The 18,480-nt window shown below is 43.4% G+C and overlaps 1 protein-coding gene across 4 annotated transcripts in view; it reads left to right on the forward strand.

Annotated features, from left to right (window-relative positions):
* The window catches only part of LOC140490928 (A disintegrin and metalloproteinase with thrombospondin motifs 3-like), a 257,036-nt gene that overhangs the window by 27,566 nt on the left and 210,990 nt on the right, over positions 1 to 18,480 (forward strand). For 3 of the 4 annotated variants that reach the window (XR_011963229.1, XR_011963230.1, XM_072589151.1), the window contains exon 4: positions 6,210 to 6,369. The exons of the other annotated variant lie outside the window; for it this stretch is intronic. Coding sequence is in view for 1 of the 3 variants with exons in the window: in XM_072589151.1 (XP_072445252.1) it covers positions 6,210 to 6,369 (160 nt within the window). In the remaining 2 variants the exon portion in view is untranslated. The remainder of the gene's footprint in view (positions 1 to 6,209; positions 6,370 to 18,480) is intronic. 4 annotated transcript variants of the gene reach the window in all.

Here is an 18,480-nt window from a genome sequence, read left to right on the forward strand (position 1 = left end):
GTCGTCCCATGGAATATTTTGCAAGGTTTTGCTTCTTTCAGTAACTCAATCACAAAGTGACTAATACCAGGAAAGATACTTGGCTGGAAGACTCAGCAAGTTGTTATCTAAGTACTAGCAGCAAAACTGGCTTGTGAGTTTAATGAGATTATTTCCCAGATTGAACCTGGAGGTTTTGGTTGTCAGTTTATTTGTAAAGGCAGGGCTGTTCTTATGGCTAGGTGAGGTGGGTACCCGCACAGGGTGCTTTGGTCAGCGTTGTGTAGTGCCCAAGAGGATGTTAAACAACACGATTTAAATTGAAGCAAAACAAAAAGGTTCAAGCACAAATAAATCTGGAAGCTAGTGATTCAGTTTGGGTAGCAACTTTCATCCATGGATAATGTGATTTTATACATGAATGGAAGGACTGGTTTTGAAGAGTGGAAATGAAGTCATAGAGATGCACAGCATGGAAACAGACCTTTCGGTCCAACTCGTCCATACTGAGCAGATATCATAAACAAATCTAGTCCCATTTGCCAGCACTTGGCCCATATCTCCCTAAACCCTTCCTATTCATTGATGCATCCAGATGTCTTAAGCAAATAACTTTTTAATTGAAATGGTTAATTTAGGAGGTATAATCAATTGAAGTTGAATTATTATTTCTCTGAACTCTTGTATTGGCAAATGTCTTGTACCTTTTTGTTGATTCTACACTTGAAAGGAAGCAAAATATCACAAATATCTAATGAAAGTCAGGGTGCAGATGAATTGCAGATGAATTGCAAAACATGAGAAATAACTACAGGGAAGAAAGGTGCAGGTGTAATAGAAAAGTTTTTTCAAATATATGAACAGCATTTAAAAGATGCCTTGTGAAGTTGGAGTGTGTTAAAACATTTGTGATTGACTGTGGAAGATGAAAGGCTAAAGCCCTTGGCCATCCTTTGTATTGAGAATGATATGGGCCATCATCCACTCAGTTTAGTGGGTAACTTATCTGAGATACTAATTGTCCTATTGGCAATGTCATGTAAAGGTCATTGTTTTTTTCTGTGAAGAGTTTAGACTAGATGGGTTTATAAGTTAAGAAAGTCATGACTTGATTGAAACAACTTTTGGGATGCCAGCAATGGTCACATTGTTTCTTACATCCTGCCTAGTTGGTTGATGTTACAAAAGTTAATGATCCTATAACAATTGACACTTCAGTGATCCTATACTCCATTTAGGGGATCACACTTGTGATAGTCCTGTGCTTCTCCACTCCATTCCAAACATGGCACATTAAGGGTGACGTACCTTTAAGAGCCCAGCATGCAAATGAGACACATATGTGGATATTGCACCTTCTTGCTGAATCTTGGCAGGATCAGTGTCCCTTTCTATCACCTTGCACAGATCTTGGAGTGCAGGGCGGTTTCTCCAAGGGTGCAATACAGCACCCATGGCATTGTATGGCCTGGCTGGTGCCATTTGCTGCACTTGGTACTTACAGCTGCTGTTGTCAAACTGCAGTGGCTTCATGATTTCTGCCATCTGTTAGTGGTGAATGAATGCTTGCAACCATTTGTTTCTTCCAAGAATGCTTCAATAGATGTTGAAACAGTCACTAATTTCATTATCTGCTCCCGAATTTCAGCCTCTGAAAAGTCGCGTTCATTGCCTCTGTATGGCATCTTCTGATACATCGAGCCATTGACTCTAGAGGCTTCTGGATGTCAGAAATTAATTCTAAGAGATTAATTGTAATGTTGCCTTTTACATGCAGCTGATCTTTGCTGTTGGAATATCTTTGCAGAATCCTTCTGGTCCTCTTTAGGTAAGTCAGAGGTATTAAGACATGCGTGCCCTTCATTACCAGCAGCAATGGGTACACTCACAGCTTGCCTAACCAGTCCTGCATAACTACTTGGATGCAGTATCACTGCATCCTTTGTTGAAACTGTTTGTATTTGGATAGTTGATCAGTGACTTTCCAATTCATAGAGGGGGATTCAATATTCATCCTTGTGTTGTTCATTTTTCTTTTCACTTTATATTAACTTTGTTGCTCTTTTTGAGCATTCAGCGTTGCACTTGGTGTTCCTTACGATTATTTGAAACCCGTTTTAGGGCTGGTTCTGTTGACTCTGCACAATTCCTGGATTCCCTTTATTTGTTGTTTGAGTTTAGACATCTTTGTTCAACGCAGGGCTTCATCCTGTTGGAGAAATGGCGTTCAAATAGGGTGGCTTTGAAACATCTGGATGTTGCGTCATCCTGGCCAACTTGGAGATATTCTTAGTTTGCAAAAAAATCTTTTTGCCTTTCTATTTTCTGTACTGTGGGAACTTCTGGATTGCTGTTATATTTTGCTTGCTGTTGAACCTCTTGACATTTGTGCTTTTAAGGCTAATTTCTTAGAAGAAAAACGCAGCACACCATGAAATAATATTCTCGTGTTATCTAAACGTAACACAAATGAGATATGTGAATTCTGTTGACCTGAAGATCTCTGGTTGGTTTGTTTACAGCTGAACTACTACATAATACAGAGTAGTCTCCAGGCAGTCTAAGCCTTAACGCTGCAGTGCAGAGAGCCTCTGGTCATCTGACAATATCTGGGTACTGGACTCATTTTTATGTGAGTTCTTAAAGGGACATCATTCCAAATGGAGTGTCATCAAAATAGTGTTAGAATCCTACTTCAACTCACACTGTGAGTTCTCACTAACAGAAATAAAGACCACTAACTCAAACAAACTCTTGCACAGCCCTAATCCTGATCTTGGGAGATCAACTTCTTAAAATGTCCAAAAGGAAATGAGATTGTAATGACCAGAAAGTTGGGTTAAAATACACCAGAATGAACTGAATCAATTATTTTTTTCTACACAAGCGACTTTCCCCTTGGAACAACATCTGCTGTTCTGCTAGTAGTTTCACAAACTAGCCTACTTATGTGTGTAAATGGCAGAGCTGGAGAAGCTCAGCACTGTTTCATATGGCTATTTTATATTAACACTGACACTGGAACTGCCTCTCCCTTAACAGCATATACAGAGTTTTGAAAATAATTGGTTACATCTTCATTGGAAGACTAACAAGCCTGGATTTTCCTTGACCCTAATTCGTTCTGTAGAAAGAACACTTTAGATTAGATTCCCTACAGTACAGAAGCAGGCCCTTCGGCCCAACATGTCCACACCGACCCTCCGAAGAGCAACTCACCCAGACCCATTTCCCTCTGACTAATGCACCTAACACTATGGGCAATTTAGCATGGCAAATTCACCTGACCTGCACGTCTTTGGACTGTCCGAGATAAACTGGGGCACCCGGAGGAAACCCATGCTGACACGGGGAGATTGTGCAAACTCCACACAGACAGTCACCCATTGAATTGAACCTTGGTCCCTGGTGCTGTGAGGCAGCAGTGCTAACCACTGAGCCACCTACAACAATGCTCTATAGGACTCAACACATATTCGTTCACCAAGAGAGTATCATAGCTTCATGATGTACTGTTTACACTGGAGCAAGTTGTGAAAGGTTTCTTGACTAAAACCTCCCAAGTCCCTAATCTCCAACACTGATAAGTGCAAGGAGAATAGGTGCTTGAGGACAGTATACACTGAAGCATACACCATTCTGACCTGAATATGCATTGTCATTCTTTCACTGTTAGAATGTTAAAACCCCATTGTGCCTTATGCAACAGCATGGTGAGTAAACCTTCGTAACACAGGCTGGAGCAGTTCAAGGAGAAGGTTGACTACACTGGTAACTAGGAATGAGCAATAAATTCTCATTTTACCAGTGATGCCCACCTCAGGAATGAATAAATAAAAAACTTGTTCTGCTGCAATTATTGCAGGAGACATTATCAAGGAGTTGTGCTGTAGCATAGCAACTGCAGAAAGCGAACCCAATCATGCCAGTGAAGAAATAGCATCTAGGGCATTTAGCTTCGAAACACCTTGTGCATGTGGAAACTATTCTGATTTCAGGGTAAGTTCAAAGCAAATGAAATGAACCATGTGAGTAATTCATTAAACTGTTGACATAAAAGCAATGGAGTGATTACTAGAACGTTGTGAAGTATGAAAATTGGAGATCAAATCTGCTATTTTTTAAGAAACTGGAAATGAGAAAAAAAAATTCCATTGGAGATGTGTGTGTGCGCACTTGGACTGAGGAGGGGGTGGTTGAGAAACTCAGAGCTGAGTCATTGTCTGAATGGTGTCATACAGTGTTGGTAGAGATTAATAAGTGAAAGCAAGTGAAATGTTTAGTATAATCTTCTGTAGCATTCACAGTCTGTAATTTTACTTTCTGCATTCTCAGTTTAGGAAGAACCTATATAAAACAGAAGAGGAACAAAGTTTGGGGGAGAATAAAGATCTCCTGAACAATGTCTTAAACAAAGAGACTACAAGACTGATTTGCAAACTTGCTTAAACATAACTCCTGCATTGGGGTTTAACAACGTAATTGGAGGAGGAATTAATAATAACCATGAGAGATTTTCAGTGGTGGGGTCAGTCTTATTCTATTGATAAAACTCTCACCTCTGAAGGAAACTGTGATGGGTTCTAATTTTATTTCAGAAAGTGAACACATAATCCAGGCTGATACTTTTCACAGGAAATTAAAAACCAATGCCATAATTTAGCACAATAACTGACACTTTAGAATGATGAAATGATGAAAGGTTAAACTCCAGCCTTAAAGCAATTGTTTGTGCAAAATTCAGATTCGGTAATTTGAATATAAAGTGTGATACATGATAAATAAACTAATTCACTCGGCCATAAAATTTCTCCATTGACTATTTGATAGGTTCATGGAAATGTGCAACACACAGAGGCCACTTGGCTGTCAAGCGTTTGCTGGCTTTTTGAAAGCTATTCAATTAGTGCCATTTTCTCCTACAGTTCTGCAAATCATCAATTTTCTACATTATATGCAATTCATTCTTGAAACTTTCTCCTTAATCTGGTTAGAACAGCTTTTGATTAAATGCTAGATCAAGCAACTGGGCTGCATGAAGGAATTTTCATCTGCAGTCTAGTTCTGTTGCGAATCCGTGTCCTCTGCTTAGTAACCCAGCCACCAACAGAACTGAAGTTTTCACTATCTATCAAATCCTTTACAGTTAGAAGTGGCACAGTGGTTGGGAACTATTTGCCTCACAGCAGGTGAGGCCAGAGATGCAGCTTTGGTTCCAGCCTTGTGTGACTGTGTGGAGTTTGCACATTCTCCCTGTGACTGTGTGGGGTTCCTCTGGGTGCTCTGGTTTCCTCCCACAGTCCAAAGATGTGCCTGTTAGGTGTATTGGCTGCTCTTAAAAATCAATTGTCTAGTAGTGTCCAGAGACTTGCAGATTCGTTTGATGGGGTTAGCCATGTTAAAAGCCCCAAACAGGGTAACAGGGATGCAGTGGGGCTGTTGGCTGTGAGTGGGATGCTCTTCAGAAGGGTGGTGCAGACTTAATGGGCTGAATGACCTCCTTCTGCACTGTAGGGATTCGGCTTTGCAAGACTAAGTAATACATATATGGATCGGCACTGTGGCTCAGTGGTTAGCACTGCTGCCTCACAGCGCCAGGGACTCAGCTTTGATTCTTGCCTTGGATGACTGTTTGCATGGAGTTCTGCACATTCTCCCTGTATCTGTGTGGGATTCCTCTGGATGCTCTGGTTTCCTCCCACAGTCCAAAGATGTGCAGGTTAGGTGGATTGGTCATGCTGAAACTCCCATAGTGTCCAGGGATGTGTAAATTAGGTGAACTAGCCGTGGGAAGTGCAGGGTTAAAGGGGGAGAGTAGGAACGTGAGTCTGAGAGGGATGCTCTTCGGAGGGTTAATGTGGACTTGTTGGGCCGAATGGCCTGTTTTTACACTGTAGGGATTCTAAGAAATCTATATAAATGCAGGTTCAAATGCATCTTCAAGTGAGCATCTTGTGTACTTGCAAATGTTAAATTAACTCTTACTATGCTTGTTACTCAGATTTCACATTTGCAAATCTGTAATTAAATTCTCCCAAGAAGAAAGCAAATTGCAACTGTGAGTAATTAAATTTGCAGATATTTTGAAGTGGGAGTGAATTGTATTACAAAGTTATAATTGGGGTGGGCACATCTGGTCTTTGAATTCCCTCATCCTTCCCCACATTAGTATTTAATTTGGAAACCTTGTTTTGGACCTTTTTGTAACAGCTTTCTGACTCTGTCACCAGGCTGGAATGATCCGAACAGATCAGGAGGAATATTTTATTGAACCACTAGAAAAGGGCAAACAATCTGAAGAAGAGGAGAAGGGTCGCGTTCATGTAGTGTACCGCAGATCAGCTGTGCAGCATTCAAATCCCGAAAACGCTGGTGACTTTTATCAAACAGGTTGGTGTTGGAATCTTTGGCATGTATTTGCTCAATGTGCTGTTTCATCTGAAAACAATTAGCGAACAGGCAATGAGACCCAGAAAAAAAAACGCTTTCTTTATTCAGCTTCCTGAAGGGAGGAGTCAATGGTTTGAGGTAGTTAAAAATAACTTCAAAACATATTTTTGCAGCATGGGGCGTGCGCTTCATCCCATCAATGTGTAACACAGTAATGTTTTTGTCACCACTTTTTCCTAATAAACTTATAACAAAACAAGTATTTCCTTCTATTGAGGGAAAACCAAAAGTGCATTGTTCCCAAGTAACTGTGAATTGCAAAATGTTCTTAAGCACAGACTGCCAATGCGACCCCTTGGCAAAATGACCAGTGCAGAGATGAACAGTACTGGGAATTGCAAAGTAATGGCACAGTTATTTGGGAATACAGTGAGTGGGATGCATGTCTTTGGATGAATGTTGATGGGAACAGTGCTCACCCATTCAAAGGATAGGTGTCCAAATGAGGAATTGACTTTGAGTTATTATGGTTGAGAGTGTGTTGCTGGAAAAGCACAGCAGGTCAGGCAGCTTCCGATGAGCAGGAAAATCGACATTTCGGGCCGGAACGCTTCTTCAGAAATCATTCCTGAAGATGGGCTCTGGCCTGAAACGTCGATTTTCCTGCTCCTCGGATGCTGCCTGACCTGCTGTGATTTTCCAGCAGCACACTCTCAACTCTGTTCTCCAGCATCTGCAGACCTCAGTGTCATCATTGCATTATTATGGTAAGACTGCTCCTGGCTGCTCATCTGTATGTGTTAAACAGACCTTCTTGTGTTGGCTGTTTATAGAATGGTGGGTTTATGGAAGGATTGCTGATGGTTTGGTTCTTAGAGGATGTTCACGCCTGCTGTTCTGCACATTGTCCCAATTATAGCTCAAATCATAAATTTCACTCAGACAGATTGCAAGCCAAGAGATTATCTACAGGAAGATGAAAAACAAAATCCATTATCCTGGCCTTCTCAGTATATGTCAAAGGGACATATGTGTTGGAGAACTATTCTCTGAGAACTATAGCAATAAAGTGCTGTGATCTAATATGAATAAATTGTCGAGAGCAACAGTAAAATAGTGCAGAAGTAAGCAAGTATGCGATTGCATATTGCTTTTCTGTAGGCTGACCCTTTCCTGACCTGGTCTTGGTACATTTAAACTGTTACTAAAAGTCCTGAGACTACTTCAAAGTAGCAGACCAGCATAATTTTGTAATCCTATTTACATTGTACTGCAAATTTTGTGAGACTCTGGCAGCAAAGCACGTTTTTTGGGGGGGTTTCATTTCCTAATTCTAGTAAGTGATGTCTTTGGCCACTGTGACCTTCAGTTGGACATATTTACAATCAGTGCTCTGCATGCTGCTTTAAGTTGTTAGGTTTTGCTAAGAACCAGCTGTGTTGATGTTGGCAGCTCAGAAAAAGAAAAGGCTGATAGCAGAGCATATCACGTCAGAATCAATGTACAAGAGGAGTTGCCTTACCGCAACAAAATTAAATTTTCAAGCATACAACGAGTGGTTATCATAGTAAATAGATCAAGTTAATTCTGCTCAAAAGCAGATCCTTGGCTAGTTAACTGCTGATGCTTGATGCTAAGCCCTTTTCTTCACAGTTTTGACATAAGGACTTACTATTGCTGTCCACTGTTAGGCAGGGTGAGGAGGCAGGACCCAAGTCTACCTCAGTCGGTAGTGTGGTGCTGGAAAAGCACAGCAGTTCAGGCAGCATCTGGGGAGCAGGAGAATTGATGTTTCAGGCGTAAGCCCTTCATCAGGAATGTCCAAGTCTACCTCAGTCAGATGAGGATACAAACCCCAGCTAACCACCACCAGTGAGGGAAATAAGGAGGGTTGTAATGATTGCAGAATAATGCAACACAACATCTACAGAAGTACAAAGAAGAGCGCAGCAACTATCAGAAGAGTAGGAATAATATCAGTAGGTGAGGAAAATTATTTTCAAAGTAGTAGGAATAGCAGTGGAAGAGAAAAGATTGAAACAACTTGGATAGATCAAAGTTGCAGTTACTGGCTGGGAATAAATTACAAATTGTAATTGGCCTAGTTGAACAGCTGTTTGCCAGATTAAAAAGCTGTAGAACATGAGGCTGTATGGATTTAAACATCAGGGAAATTGAACAGGGAGGTCAGGGCCAATTTAAAGAAATGAGAGACAAATTCGCCGAGGCATACAGGCATTATTTAAAGGTACTAAATGCTTTTGGGAAAAAGAACGTCTTTGTGATATTCACTGGGGAGCCAGATTTATATATGGAACACATGGAAAATCAAAAGGATTTAATACTGTCATGCAGGGTGGAGAGCAAAGATTATTTTCCTCTTGTTACACAACAGAAGTTAAACACAATAAAACCCAGAGCACAGGGAGTTAATAAGGCCGTCAGACAGAAATTACTTTAAAAGATACGAGGAGACTAAAATTGTTTGGATTGGGTCCAATCAAAAGACAAATGACGATAATGATAATGTTTCAGAATTCAAAAAAGGAACCAAAGAAATGCTTCAAATTATTTAATCAATAGGTCAAATTTTAGATGGGCAATGAAAAGATAAATGAGCTATTCTAGATGTTCAGCTTAGATCATTTATGTTGAATGGACTTTTCATATCAACTTTCACAAAGCATTATTGGAAAAATTCCAGTTATAGTAAAGTCATTTCAGATTTAGAAGCTAATAAATAATATGCGAGGCAGATGATAAACCTAATTGTAACTCTAATTCTAATTTATATTAAATGTCAACTAAGCTATCTCCATCCTACATCTCACAGTTTCATTACTCTCAGGCTTTGTCAATTTCCTTTCTATGCTGTCAGGAACCTGTCATCAGGTGTCAGGTAAATGAAGGATATGTGTCTCACAGCAGACCTGGTTTTAAGTGCTTAGCACTTTGATGCTGGAAGCTATGACATGATGTGCATACCATTAAGGGACAACTCATTATGAAATACTGTCCGACCCACAAGGATATGATGTATCAGACTCAGGACTTGCGGACAATCAGAGGCAGCAGTGATGGGAGTAAGGTGTATTGAATTTGGCTTCCATTAAACATTATCTGTATGTTGTATCATTTTTAAGTAATGAAACCATATTATTGTTTTACCAATCGTGTGTCTGATTTGTATGTTTACATTTAAAAAGATCGTCATACTGGGCATGTTGGTTTGGAAGTGTATACAGCCAGTGGACCCTTTTCTTGTCGCTAGATTTAAAGAATTTTGCAAAGAAACCACAAGTAGAACTTCTCTAATTCTTTGAGGTGCCTGATGTAGGTTGTCCTAGTCTCCAAAGCATTATTAAAGATGGTAGAGAAACATCAAAAACAGCTCGAGAATTTCGACTTGCCTTAAGTATTCCTTTGGTTTATTTAAGTATTGTGTAAATAAATTTACATTAATGTTGCATCTTTTAGGATCTTAAGATTTCCAAAAGCATCTTAAAGTCAATGAATTAGTTTTGATCACTGTTACAATGCATGAACTGTGGTGCTACAAGTTGCAGAAACAGAAATGAAATAGCTGATTGGTTAAACAGTTTCAGGAGAAAGTGGGGACTGCAGATGCTGGAGACCAGAGTTGAAAAATGTGTTGCTGGAAAAGCGCAGCAGGTCAGGCAGCATCCAAGGAGCAGGAGAATTGACATTTCGGGCATAAGCCCTTCTTCAGGAATGAGGCTGGTGTGCCAAGTGGGCTGGGATAAAAGGTAGGGGGGGAGGGAATTTGGGGGAGGGGCGCTGGGAATACGATAAGTGGAAGGAGGTGAGGGGGAGGGTGATAGGCCGGAGAGGGGTGGGGCACGGAGAGGTCAGGAAGAAGATTGCAGGTCAAGAGGGCGATGCTGAATCCAGGGGTTGGGACTGAGATAAGGTGGGGGGGGGGGAAATGAGGAAGCTGGAGAAATCTACATTCATCCCGTGTGGTTGGAGGGTTCCTAGGTGGAAGATGAGGCGCTCTTCCTCCAGGCTTCGTGTGGCCAGGGTCTGGTGATGGAGGAGGCCAAGGACCTACATGTCATTGGCGGAGTGGGAGGGGGAGTTAAAATGTTCAGCCACGGGGCGGTTGGGTTGGTTGGTGCGGGTGTCCCAGAGGTGTTCCCTGAAACATTCCGCAAGTAGGCGGCCTGTCTCCCCAATGTAGAGGAGACCACATCGGGTGCAGCGGATACAGTAAATGATGTGTGTGGAGGCGCAGGTGAATTTGCGATGGATATAGAAGGATCCATTGGGGCCTTGGAGGGAGGTGAGGGGGGAGGTGTGGGCGCAGGTTTTGCACCTCTTGCGGTTGCAGGGGAAGTTGCGGGAGTGGAGGTTGGGTTGGTGGGGGGTGTGGACCTGGCGAGGGAGTCGCGGAGGGAGTGGTCTCTCCTGAATGCTGATAGGGGTGGGGAGGGAAATATCTCCCTGGTGGTGGGGTCTGACTGGAGGTGGCGGAAATGATGGAGCATGATACGATGTATCTGGAGGTTGGTGGGGTAGAAGGTGAGGACCAGTGGGGTTCTGTCCTGGTGGTGATTGGAGGGGCGGGGTTCAAGGGTGGAGGTGCGGGAAGTGGAGGAGATGCGGTGGTCAGCCTCGTTGACCACGTCGGAGGGGAAATTCCACTACCGAACAACTCAAATGGCCCCCCTCTTCCAAGACCGCAATTTCCCCTCCGACGTGGTCGACGACACTGACCACCGCATCTCCTCCACTTCCCGCACCTCCGCCCTTGAACCCCGCCCCTCCAATCGCCACCAGGACAGAACCCCATTGGTCCTCACCTTCCACCTCACCAACCTCCGGATACATCGCATCATCCTCCGTCATTTCTGCCACCTCCAGACAGACCCCACCACCAGTGGTATATTTCCCTCCCCACCCCTATCAGCATTCCGGAGAGACCACTCCCTCCGCGACTCCCTCGTCAGGTCCACACCCCCCACCAACCCAACCTCCACTCCCGGCACCTTCCCCTGTAACCGCAAGAAGTGCAAAACTTGCGGCCACACCTCACCCCCCACCTCCCTCCAAGGCCCCAGTAGATCCTTCCATATCCATCGCAAATTCACCTGCACCTCCTCACACATCATTTACTGTATCCGCTGCACCCGATGTGGTCTCCTCTATATTGGGGAGACAGGCCGCCTACTTTTGGAACGTTTCAGGGAACACCTCTGGGACACCTGCACCAACCAACCCAACCGCCTCCGTGGCTGAACACTTTAATTCCTCCTCCTACTCCGCCAATGACATGCAGGTCCTTGGCCTCCTCCATCGCCAGACCTTGGCCACATGACGCCTGGAGGAAGAGCACCTCATCTTCCGCCTAGGAACCCTCCAACCACACGGGATGAATGTAGATTTCTCCAGCTTCCTCGTTTCCTCTCCCCCCACCTTATCTCAGTCCCAACCCTTGGATTTAGCACCGCCCTCTTGACCTGCAACCTTCTTCCCGAACTCTCCGCCCCCACCCCCTCTCCGGCCTATCACCCTCCCCTCACCTCCTTCCACCTATTGTATTCCCAGTGCCCCTCCCCCAAATCCCCTCCCCCCTACCTTTTATCTCAGCCCTCTTGGCACACCAGCCTCATTCCTGAAGAAGGGCTTATGCCCAAAATGTCGATTCTCCTGCTCCTTGGATGCTGTCTGGCCTGCTGTGCTTTTCCAGCAACACACTTTTTAACTCTAATAAACAGTTTCAGGTGCTGTTTGAAGGGTTGACCAGGACATGCTTCACGTTCTCTGTTCTTTGAGTAGTTTAATTAGATCATTTACATCTATTCGACCATTCAATTATGGCTGACAGGTTTCTCAACCCTATTCTCCCACTTTCTCCATGTAACCCTTGATCCCCTTGATACTCAAGAACCTACCTATCTCAGTCTTAAATATACTAATGACCTGGCCTCTACAGCCTTCTGTAGCAATGAATTTTATAGATTCAGCACTCTCTGGCTGAAGAAGTTTCTCCCTATCTCCACTCTAAGGCTGTGCCCTCAACTAGTCTCTCTTACCAATGGAAACATCTTCCCAACATCTGCTCTATCCAGGCCACTCAGTATTCTCTGTGTTTCAATTAGATCACCCCGTATCCTTCTGAACTCCATTGAATATAGAACCAGAGTCTTCGAACATTCCTCATATGTTAAGCTTTTCATTTCTGGGACCATTCTCATGAACCTCCACTGAACACGCTCCAGGGCCAGTATATCCTTCCTGAGATATGGGACCCATAACTGCACACAATGCTCCAAATGTGGTCTGACCAGAGCCTTATAGAGCCTATGAAGTACATCCCTACTTTTATATTCAAGTCCTCTCAAAATAAATGCCATGATTGCAGTTACCTTCCTAACTACTGACTCAACCTGCAAGTTTACTTTGAGAGAACCCTGGACTAGAACTCTCAAGTCACTTTGCACCTCAGACTTCTGAATTTTCTCCCCATTTTGAAATCAGTCTGTGCCTGTATTCTTCCAACCAAAGTACATGACCTCACACTTTCCCACGTTGTGCTCCACCTGCCACTTATTTGTCCACTTTCCTAACCTGTCCAAATCCTTCTACAATCTCCTTGCCTCCTCGATGCTACCTGTCCCTCCAGCTATCTTTGTGTCATCTGCAAACTTTGCCAGAATGCCCTCAGTTCCTTCATCTAGAATGTTAATGTACAAAGCAAAAAGTTGCGGTCCTGACACTGAGCCTTGCGGAACACCACTTGTCACTGGCTGCCATCCTGAGAAGGACCCTTTTATCTCCACTCTCTGGTTTCTCTGAGACAGCCAAGCTTCTATCCATACTCTGACACCATGGGCCCTTATCTTACTCAGTAGCCTCCTGTGCGACACCTTGTCAAAGGCCTTCTTGAAGTCCAAGTAGATAACATCCATTAGCTCTCCTTGGTCTAACCTGCTCGTTACTTCCTCAAAGAATTCTAGCAGATTTGTCAGGCATGACCCCCCCCTTAGTGAAAGCATGCTGACCATACACTTTCAAGTATTCAGAAATCTCATTCTTCACAATGGATTCCAGGATCTTACCCACAACCGAGGTTAGGCTAATTGGTTTGAAATTTCCATCTTTTGCTTACTCCCTTTTTCAACAGGGGTGTCACGTTAGTGATTTTCCAGTCCCCTGGGACCCTCCTGATTCTAGCGATTCCTGAAAGATTGCCACTAAAGCCTCTGCTAACTCTTCAGCTATCTCCCTTAGAACTCTGGGCTGTAGTCCATCTGGTCCAGATGACTAATCCACCTTCAGGCCATTCAGTTTCTCTAGCACCTTCTCCTTGGTGATGTTGCCATTCTCAGCTATGCACCCTCACTCTCTTGAACTCTTGGGATATTACTGATATGTATACTGGTCCAGATGACTTATCCACTGTGAAGACTGACCTCGTTCCAGTCTTGATCCAACCAAGGACAAAAGAACTGAACTCCAGAGGTGAGGTGAGTATGACTGCCTTTAACATCAAGGCCACATTTGTCCACGAATAGCATCAAGGAACCCTAGCAAAATTGGAATCAGTGGGGATCAGGGGAAAACTTTCCATTGGTTGGTGCCATACATGGCACAGAGGGAAGTGATTGTGCCGGTTGGAGGTCAGTCATCTCATTCCAGGACATCACTGCAGGAATTCCTCAGGGTAGTGTCCATGGCCCAACCATCTTCATCCATGATTTTCCCTCCATCAGAAATTCAGAAGTGGGGATGTTCATCAATGATTGCACAATATTCAGTATTATGCACACCTCCTCAGATACTGAAGTAGTCTGTGTCTAAATGCAGCAAGGCCTGGGTATGTCCAGGCTTCTGCTGACAAGTGGCATGGAGCATTTGCCACTTGTCAGCAAATACCAGGCCATGACCATCTCCCACAAGTCAGAACTAATGATCAACCTTTGTTATTCAGTGGTCTTACCATTACTGAATCCCCCACTATCATTACTCTAGAGGTAATCACTGACCGGAAACTGATTTGGATTTACCCCGCAAACACGGTGGTTAAAAGAACAGGTCAGGGGCTAGCAGTCCTGCCATCTGACTTTCCAAAGTCTGTCCACCATCTAGAAGGCAGAAGTCAGGAGTGTGATGGAATACTCCGCACTTGCCGAGATAAGTGCACTTTCATATCAGCTGTGATTGAATGGTGAGCAGCCTAGATGGGCTGATTGGCCTCATCCTGCTCCTATATCTCATGGTCTTACAATCTTCAACAATATCTGAGAAACTCAACACCATCCAGGACAAGGCAACTTGCTTTAAAGGCACCACATTCGCAATTGTTCACTCCACCACTGACGCTCAGTAGCAGTGCTGTGTACCATCAACAAGCTGCACTGCAGAAATTCACCAGACTCCATCTTACAAACCTGTGACCACTGCCATCTAAAGGGACAAGGTCAGCAAATACCAGGAAGCACAACTGGCTGCAAGTATTCCTCCCCCCACCCTGACTGAGAAATATTTCATCGCTCCTTCAGTGTCGCTAGGTAAAACATGTTTTAATGCCCTCCCTAACCGCATTGTGAGCATGCCTACACCAAATCAACAGCAGTGGTTCTACCAGGTCATCCACCACCACCTTCTCAAGGGCAACTAAAGATGGGCAATAAATGTTGGTCTAGCCAACGATGCCTGGAGCCCATGAAGCAATTAGAAAAGCAAGCTCACACCTCCTAACTCATAGTTGGGAACACTACGATACTAATGTCTCAATTACTGATGCCTACTGAAGCAACACTCAGTACAAACTTTTCCTGTTGGAGAATAAAAAAGGGAAAAGACTTTAGACTGTGACAATCCTTTGTGCACAGCGATTGTTCTATTGTGATTCACTTGACAATCAGACACGGTGAAAATTGAATGGCTGCATCAACAAAAGCATTTGCTGTTGTTTTAATTTGAACCTATTCTCTTACTCAAGAGTATTCAATACCCAGCTGGTGGGATAATTTAAAACATGCAGTTGCAATTTTTGCAACAATTTCAGAATGGATCAGAAAGGTTTTAGTGTTCTATTTTGTCTTTTGTGGAGAGGTGAACATACCAAAGTTAAGCTTGTGTTTATTCTGGAAGACCACCCATACTGCTGGGCTCTAATTACAGTTGTATTGGAAACTTCTCAAATTGCAGGCATTCTGTAGTCCTTTATCCCTCACATTCCCGGAAATGGTGTGCGACATAGCGTGGCTGACTTGTAGGGTAGCACGTGTTACAAGCCATTTTTGTTACATTGTCAGCAGTATAAAGGTAAATGTCTCTCCATCTGAAACAATTTATGAAATCCGCTTTGTGACAGGATCTCTGTTCAGATCTTTTACACAAAAATGTATTTTGTTTGCTTTCATAATTGTGAGAGAGCCAGAAGATGTGTGGGCAAAATTGCTGAAGGAAAGAACAATTCTTTTTTAAAGTGAAAAGCAGATTAACTTTAGTGAAAGAACTCTGTACTTCTTAAAGACTAAGAAATATGGGGACACTTCATAATCGTTCTGAGAATCCATTTTAGCTGTCCAGTCTTTTTCATGCACTTTGAATAAGATAATGTTTTCACTAGGTTCAGTTCTGAGATCAGAGTGAGATCAGATGAGGTGAGATGTAGCAAGCATAAGAAAGCTCCAATGGAGAGAGTTAATTGTGAGGCTTGAGGCATCTAAACTGCTGGATCTCATCTGAATTGTTCTGGATCTGCTTCCTGCCAAAAGTTAGTGGGAATTATGTCGATGCCAATAGGTGGGAGCTGGACTTGGAGCAGGAGGCGGGCTCCGGAGGGGATTTGAGAAAACAGACTTCATCATTTCAAGTAGGAAATGCTGGAAACTTGCACCAGTTCAGCCAGGACCTGTGGAGAGGAATAAGTTCCCATCTGAAATATCGGCTTGAAATGTTAACTCTGTTTCTCTCTTCATTCTTCACATTTGCTGACAGACCTGCAGAGTATTTCTGGTGTTTTCTGGTTCAGTGTCCGAGGTGACCAGCTTTTCCTTATGACAGTAGTTTGATCGCTGTGGAAAGGGGCTGCTGTTGACTTTCTAGCAGCTGCTGGTGCTGGAAGGGAGAGGGGTGTCCAGAGAAGCCCACAAATCCCTCGTGTAATACTGCTCCTCTTTGTCCATTAGAAATCCTCACTGAAATTAGAAAAGCTACACTGATCGTGGTGTCTTCTGGGCAACCATTTGCCTGGTTTTTGTGCAGGCTTGGAGACATCTGCGGTTAACATCTTGTCAAGATGCTGAGGACATCAGGCCACAGCGTTTGAAGATCAAGTTGGCCACTGCTGCAAGAAGCTGGCTATCCACTTGGACTGAAATGGTGTTGGACAGAAATGTACTGCAAACCTTCCCAATTGTCATTTTGGGTCAAGCAGTCTAGATGAAGTGGGGCTACAGTTTCCACATTTTTCACTGAGACTTTAACTTAAATAACCTTGTGATGATTTCAGCCATGCCTCATGGCAACAGTACAAACACAGGCAAGGAAATCTCCTGCTGGTTACCACATATTGCCCCACCTTGGCTGATGCATCAGTGTTGCTCCATGTTGAACACCACTTGATGGAAGCACTGAGGATGGAAAGGGCATAGAATGTACTCTGGGCATGGGACTTCAATATTCATCACCAAGAGTGACTCAGCAGCATCACTTCTGATTGAGCTGGTTGGGTCCTAAAGGACATAGCTGCTGGAATGGGTCTACATCAAGTGGTGAGGGAACCATCAAGAGGGAAAAACATATTTGACCTTATTCTCACGAATCTGCCTGCCACTGATGCATCTGTCCATGACATTGTCATTAAGAGTGCAGTCTCTGTGGAGACAATGTTATGCCTTCACCCTCTGTCCTGTTGTGCAGCGTTAATTTCTGCAGCAGCAGCAGAATGGCACTCAAAGACAATCTGCAACCTCACTCTACCATTACCATCAATCCTGAGGATCAGACCTGGTTTAAGGAAGAGTGTTAGAGGGCATTCCATGTTTCAGGTCGGTGACTGGACCCAAAACATTAACACTGATTTCTCTTCACAGATGCTGAGCTTGTCCAGCAAATTTTGTTTCTGTGGCGAATTTTGTTTCTGTTTCTGTCCACCATACCTATGCTGACCATGACGGCATTCTAGACTAATGCCATCTGCCTGCATGTGGTCCAATTCCTTGCCTGCTTATGTGTCTCTCTAAATGCCTCTTAAACATTACTACCATATCTGCTCCTACCACCCTCTCTGGCAATAAGTTGCAGGCACTTACCACCCTCTGTGTAAAAAATACATTCCTTGCATATCTCCATTAAACTTTCTCCCTCTCACCTATGCTGTCTAATATTTGACATTTCCACCCTGGGGACAAACACTCTAATTGTCCACCCTTTCCATGCATCTCATAATTTTATATATTTCTACAGGTTGTCCCTCAGCTTCCGACATTCTAGTGAAAACAATCCAAGTTTGTCTAACCTCTTCTTACAGCTAATACATTCCAAGCCCGGGAGCATCCTGGTAAACCTGTTTTCACCTTACCTAAAATCTCCACATCCTTTCCATAGTGTGGTGACCAAAACTGCATGCAACACTCCAAATGTAGTCTCACTGAAGATCTACACAGCTGCAACATGACTTGCTAATTTTTATACTCAATGCCCTGATCAATGAAGGCAAGCATGTGATATACCTTCTTTACCACTTTGTCTACTTGTGTTGCCATTGTCAAGGAGCTAGTAATGTGCATCTCAAGATCCCTCTGTGTATCAATGCAAAGGGTCCTGTCATTTACTGTGTACTTTTTTCTTGTATTTGGTGCCCCCAAAATACATCACCTCACACTTTTCCAAATTTAACTCCGTCTCTCCACCTGCCATTTGTCTGCCCAACTTTCCAACTGATCTACATATACTGCTGTATCTTTTGACAACCTTCCACCAATTTTTGTCTCTTCTGTAATGTACTAATCAGTTCACTTACATTTATATCCAAATCATTTCCATATATTACAAACAACAAAGGTCCCAGCACTGAACATCTTTAGATACTCATCTGACCTCCACTTGGGCGAAAGTGCTGCAGATGCTGGAGAT

Source organism: Chiloscyllium punctatum, chromosome 2, assembly GCF_047496795.1.
Source record: "Chiloscyllium punctatum isolate Juve2018m chromosome 2, sChiPun1.3, whole genome shotgun sequence".
NCBI lineage: Eukaryota > Metazoa > Chordata > Chondrichthyes > Orectolobiformes > Hemiscylliidae > Chiloscyllium > Chiloscyllium punctatum.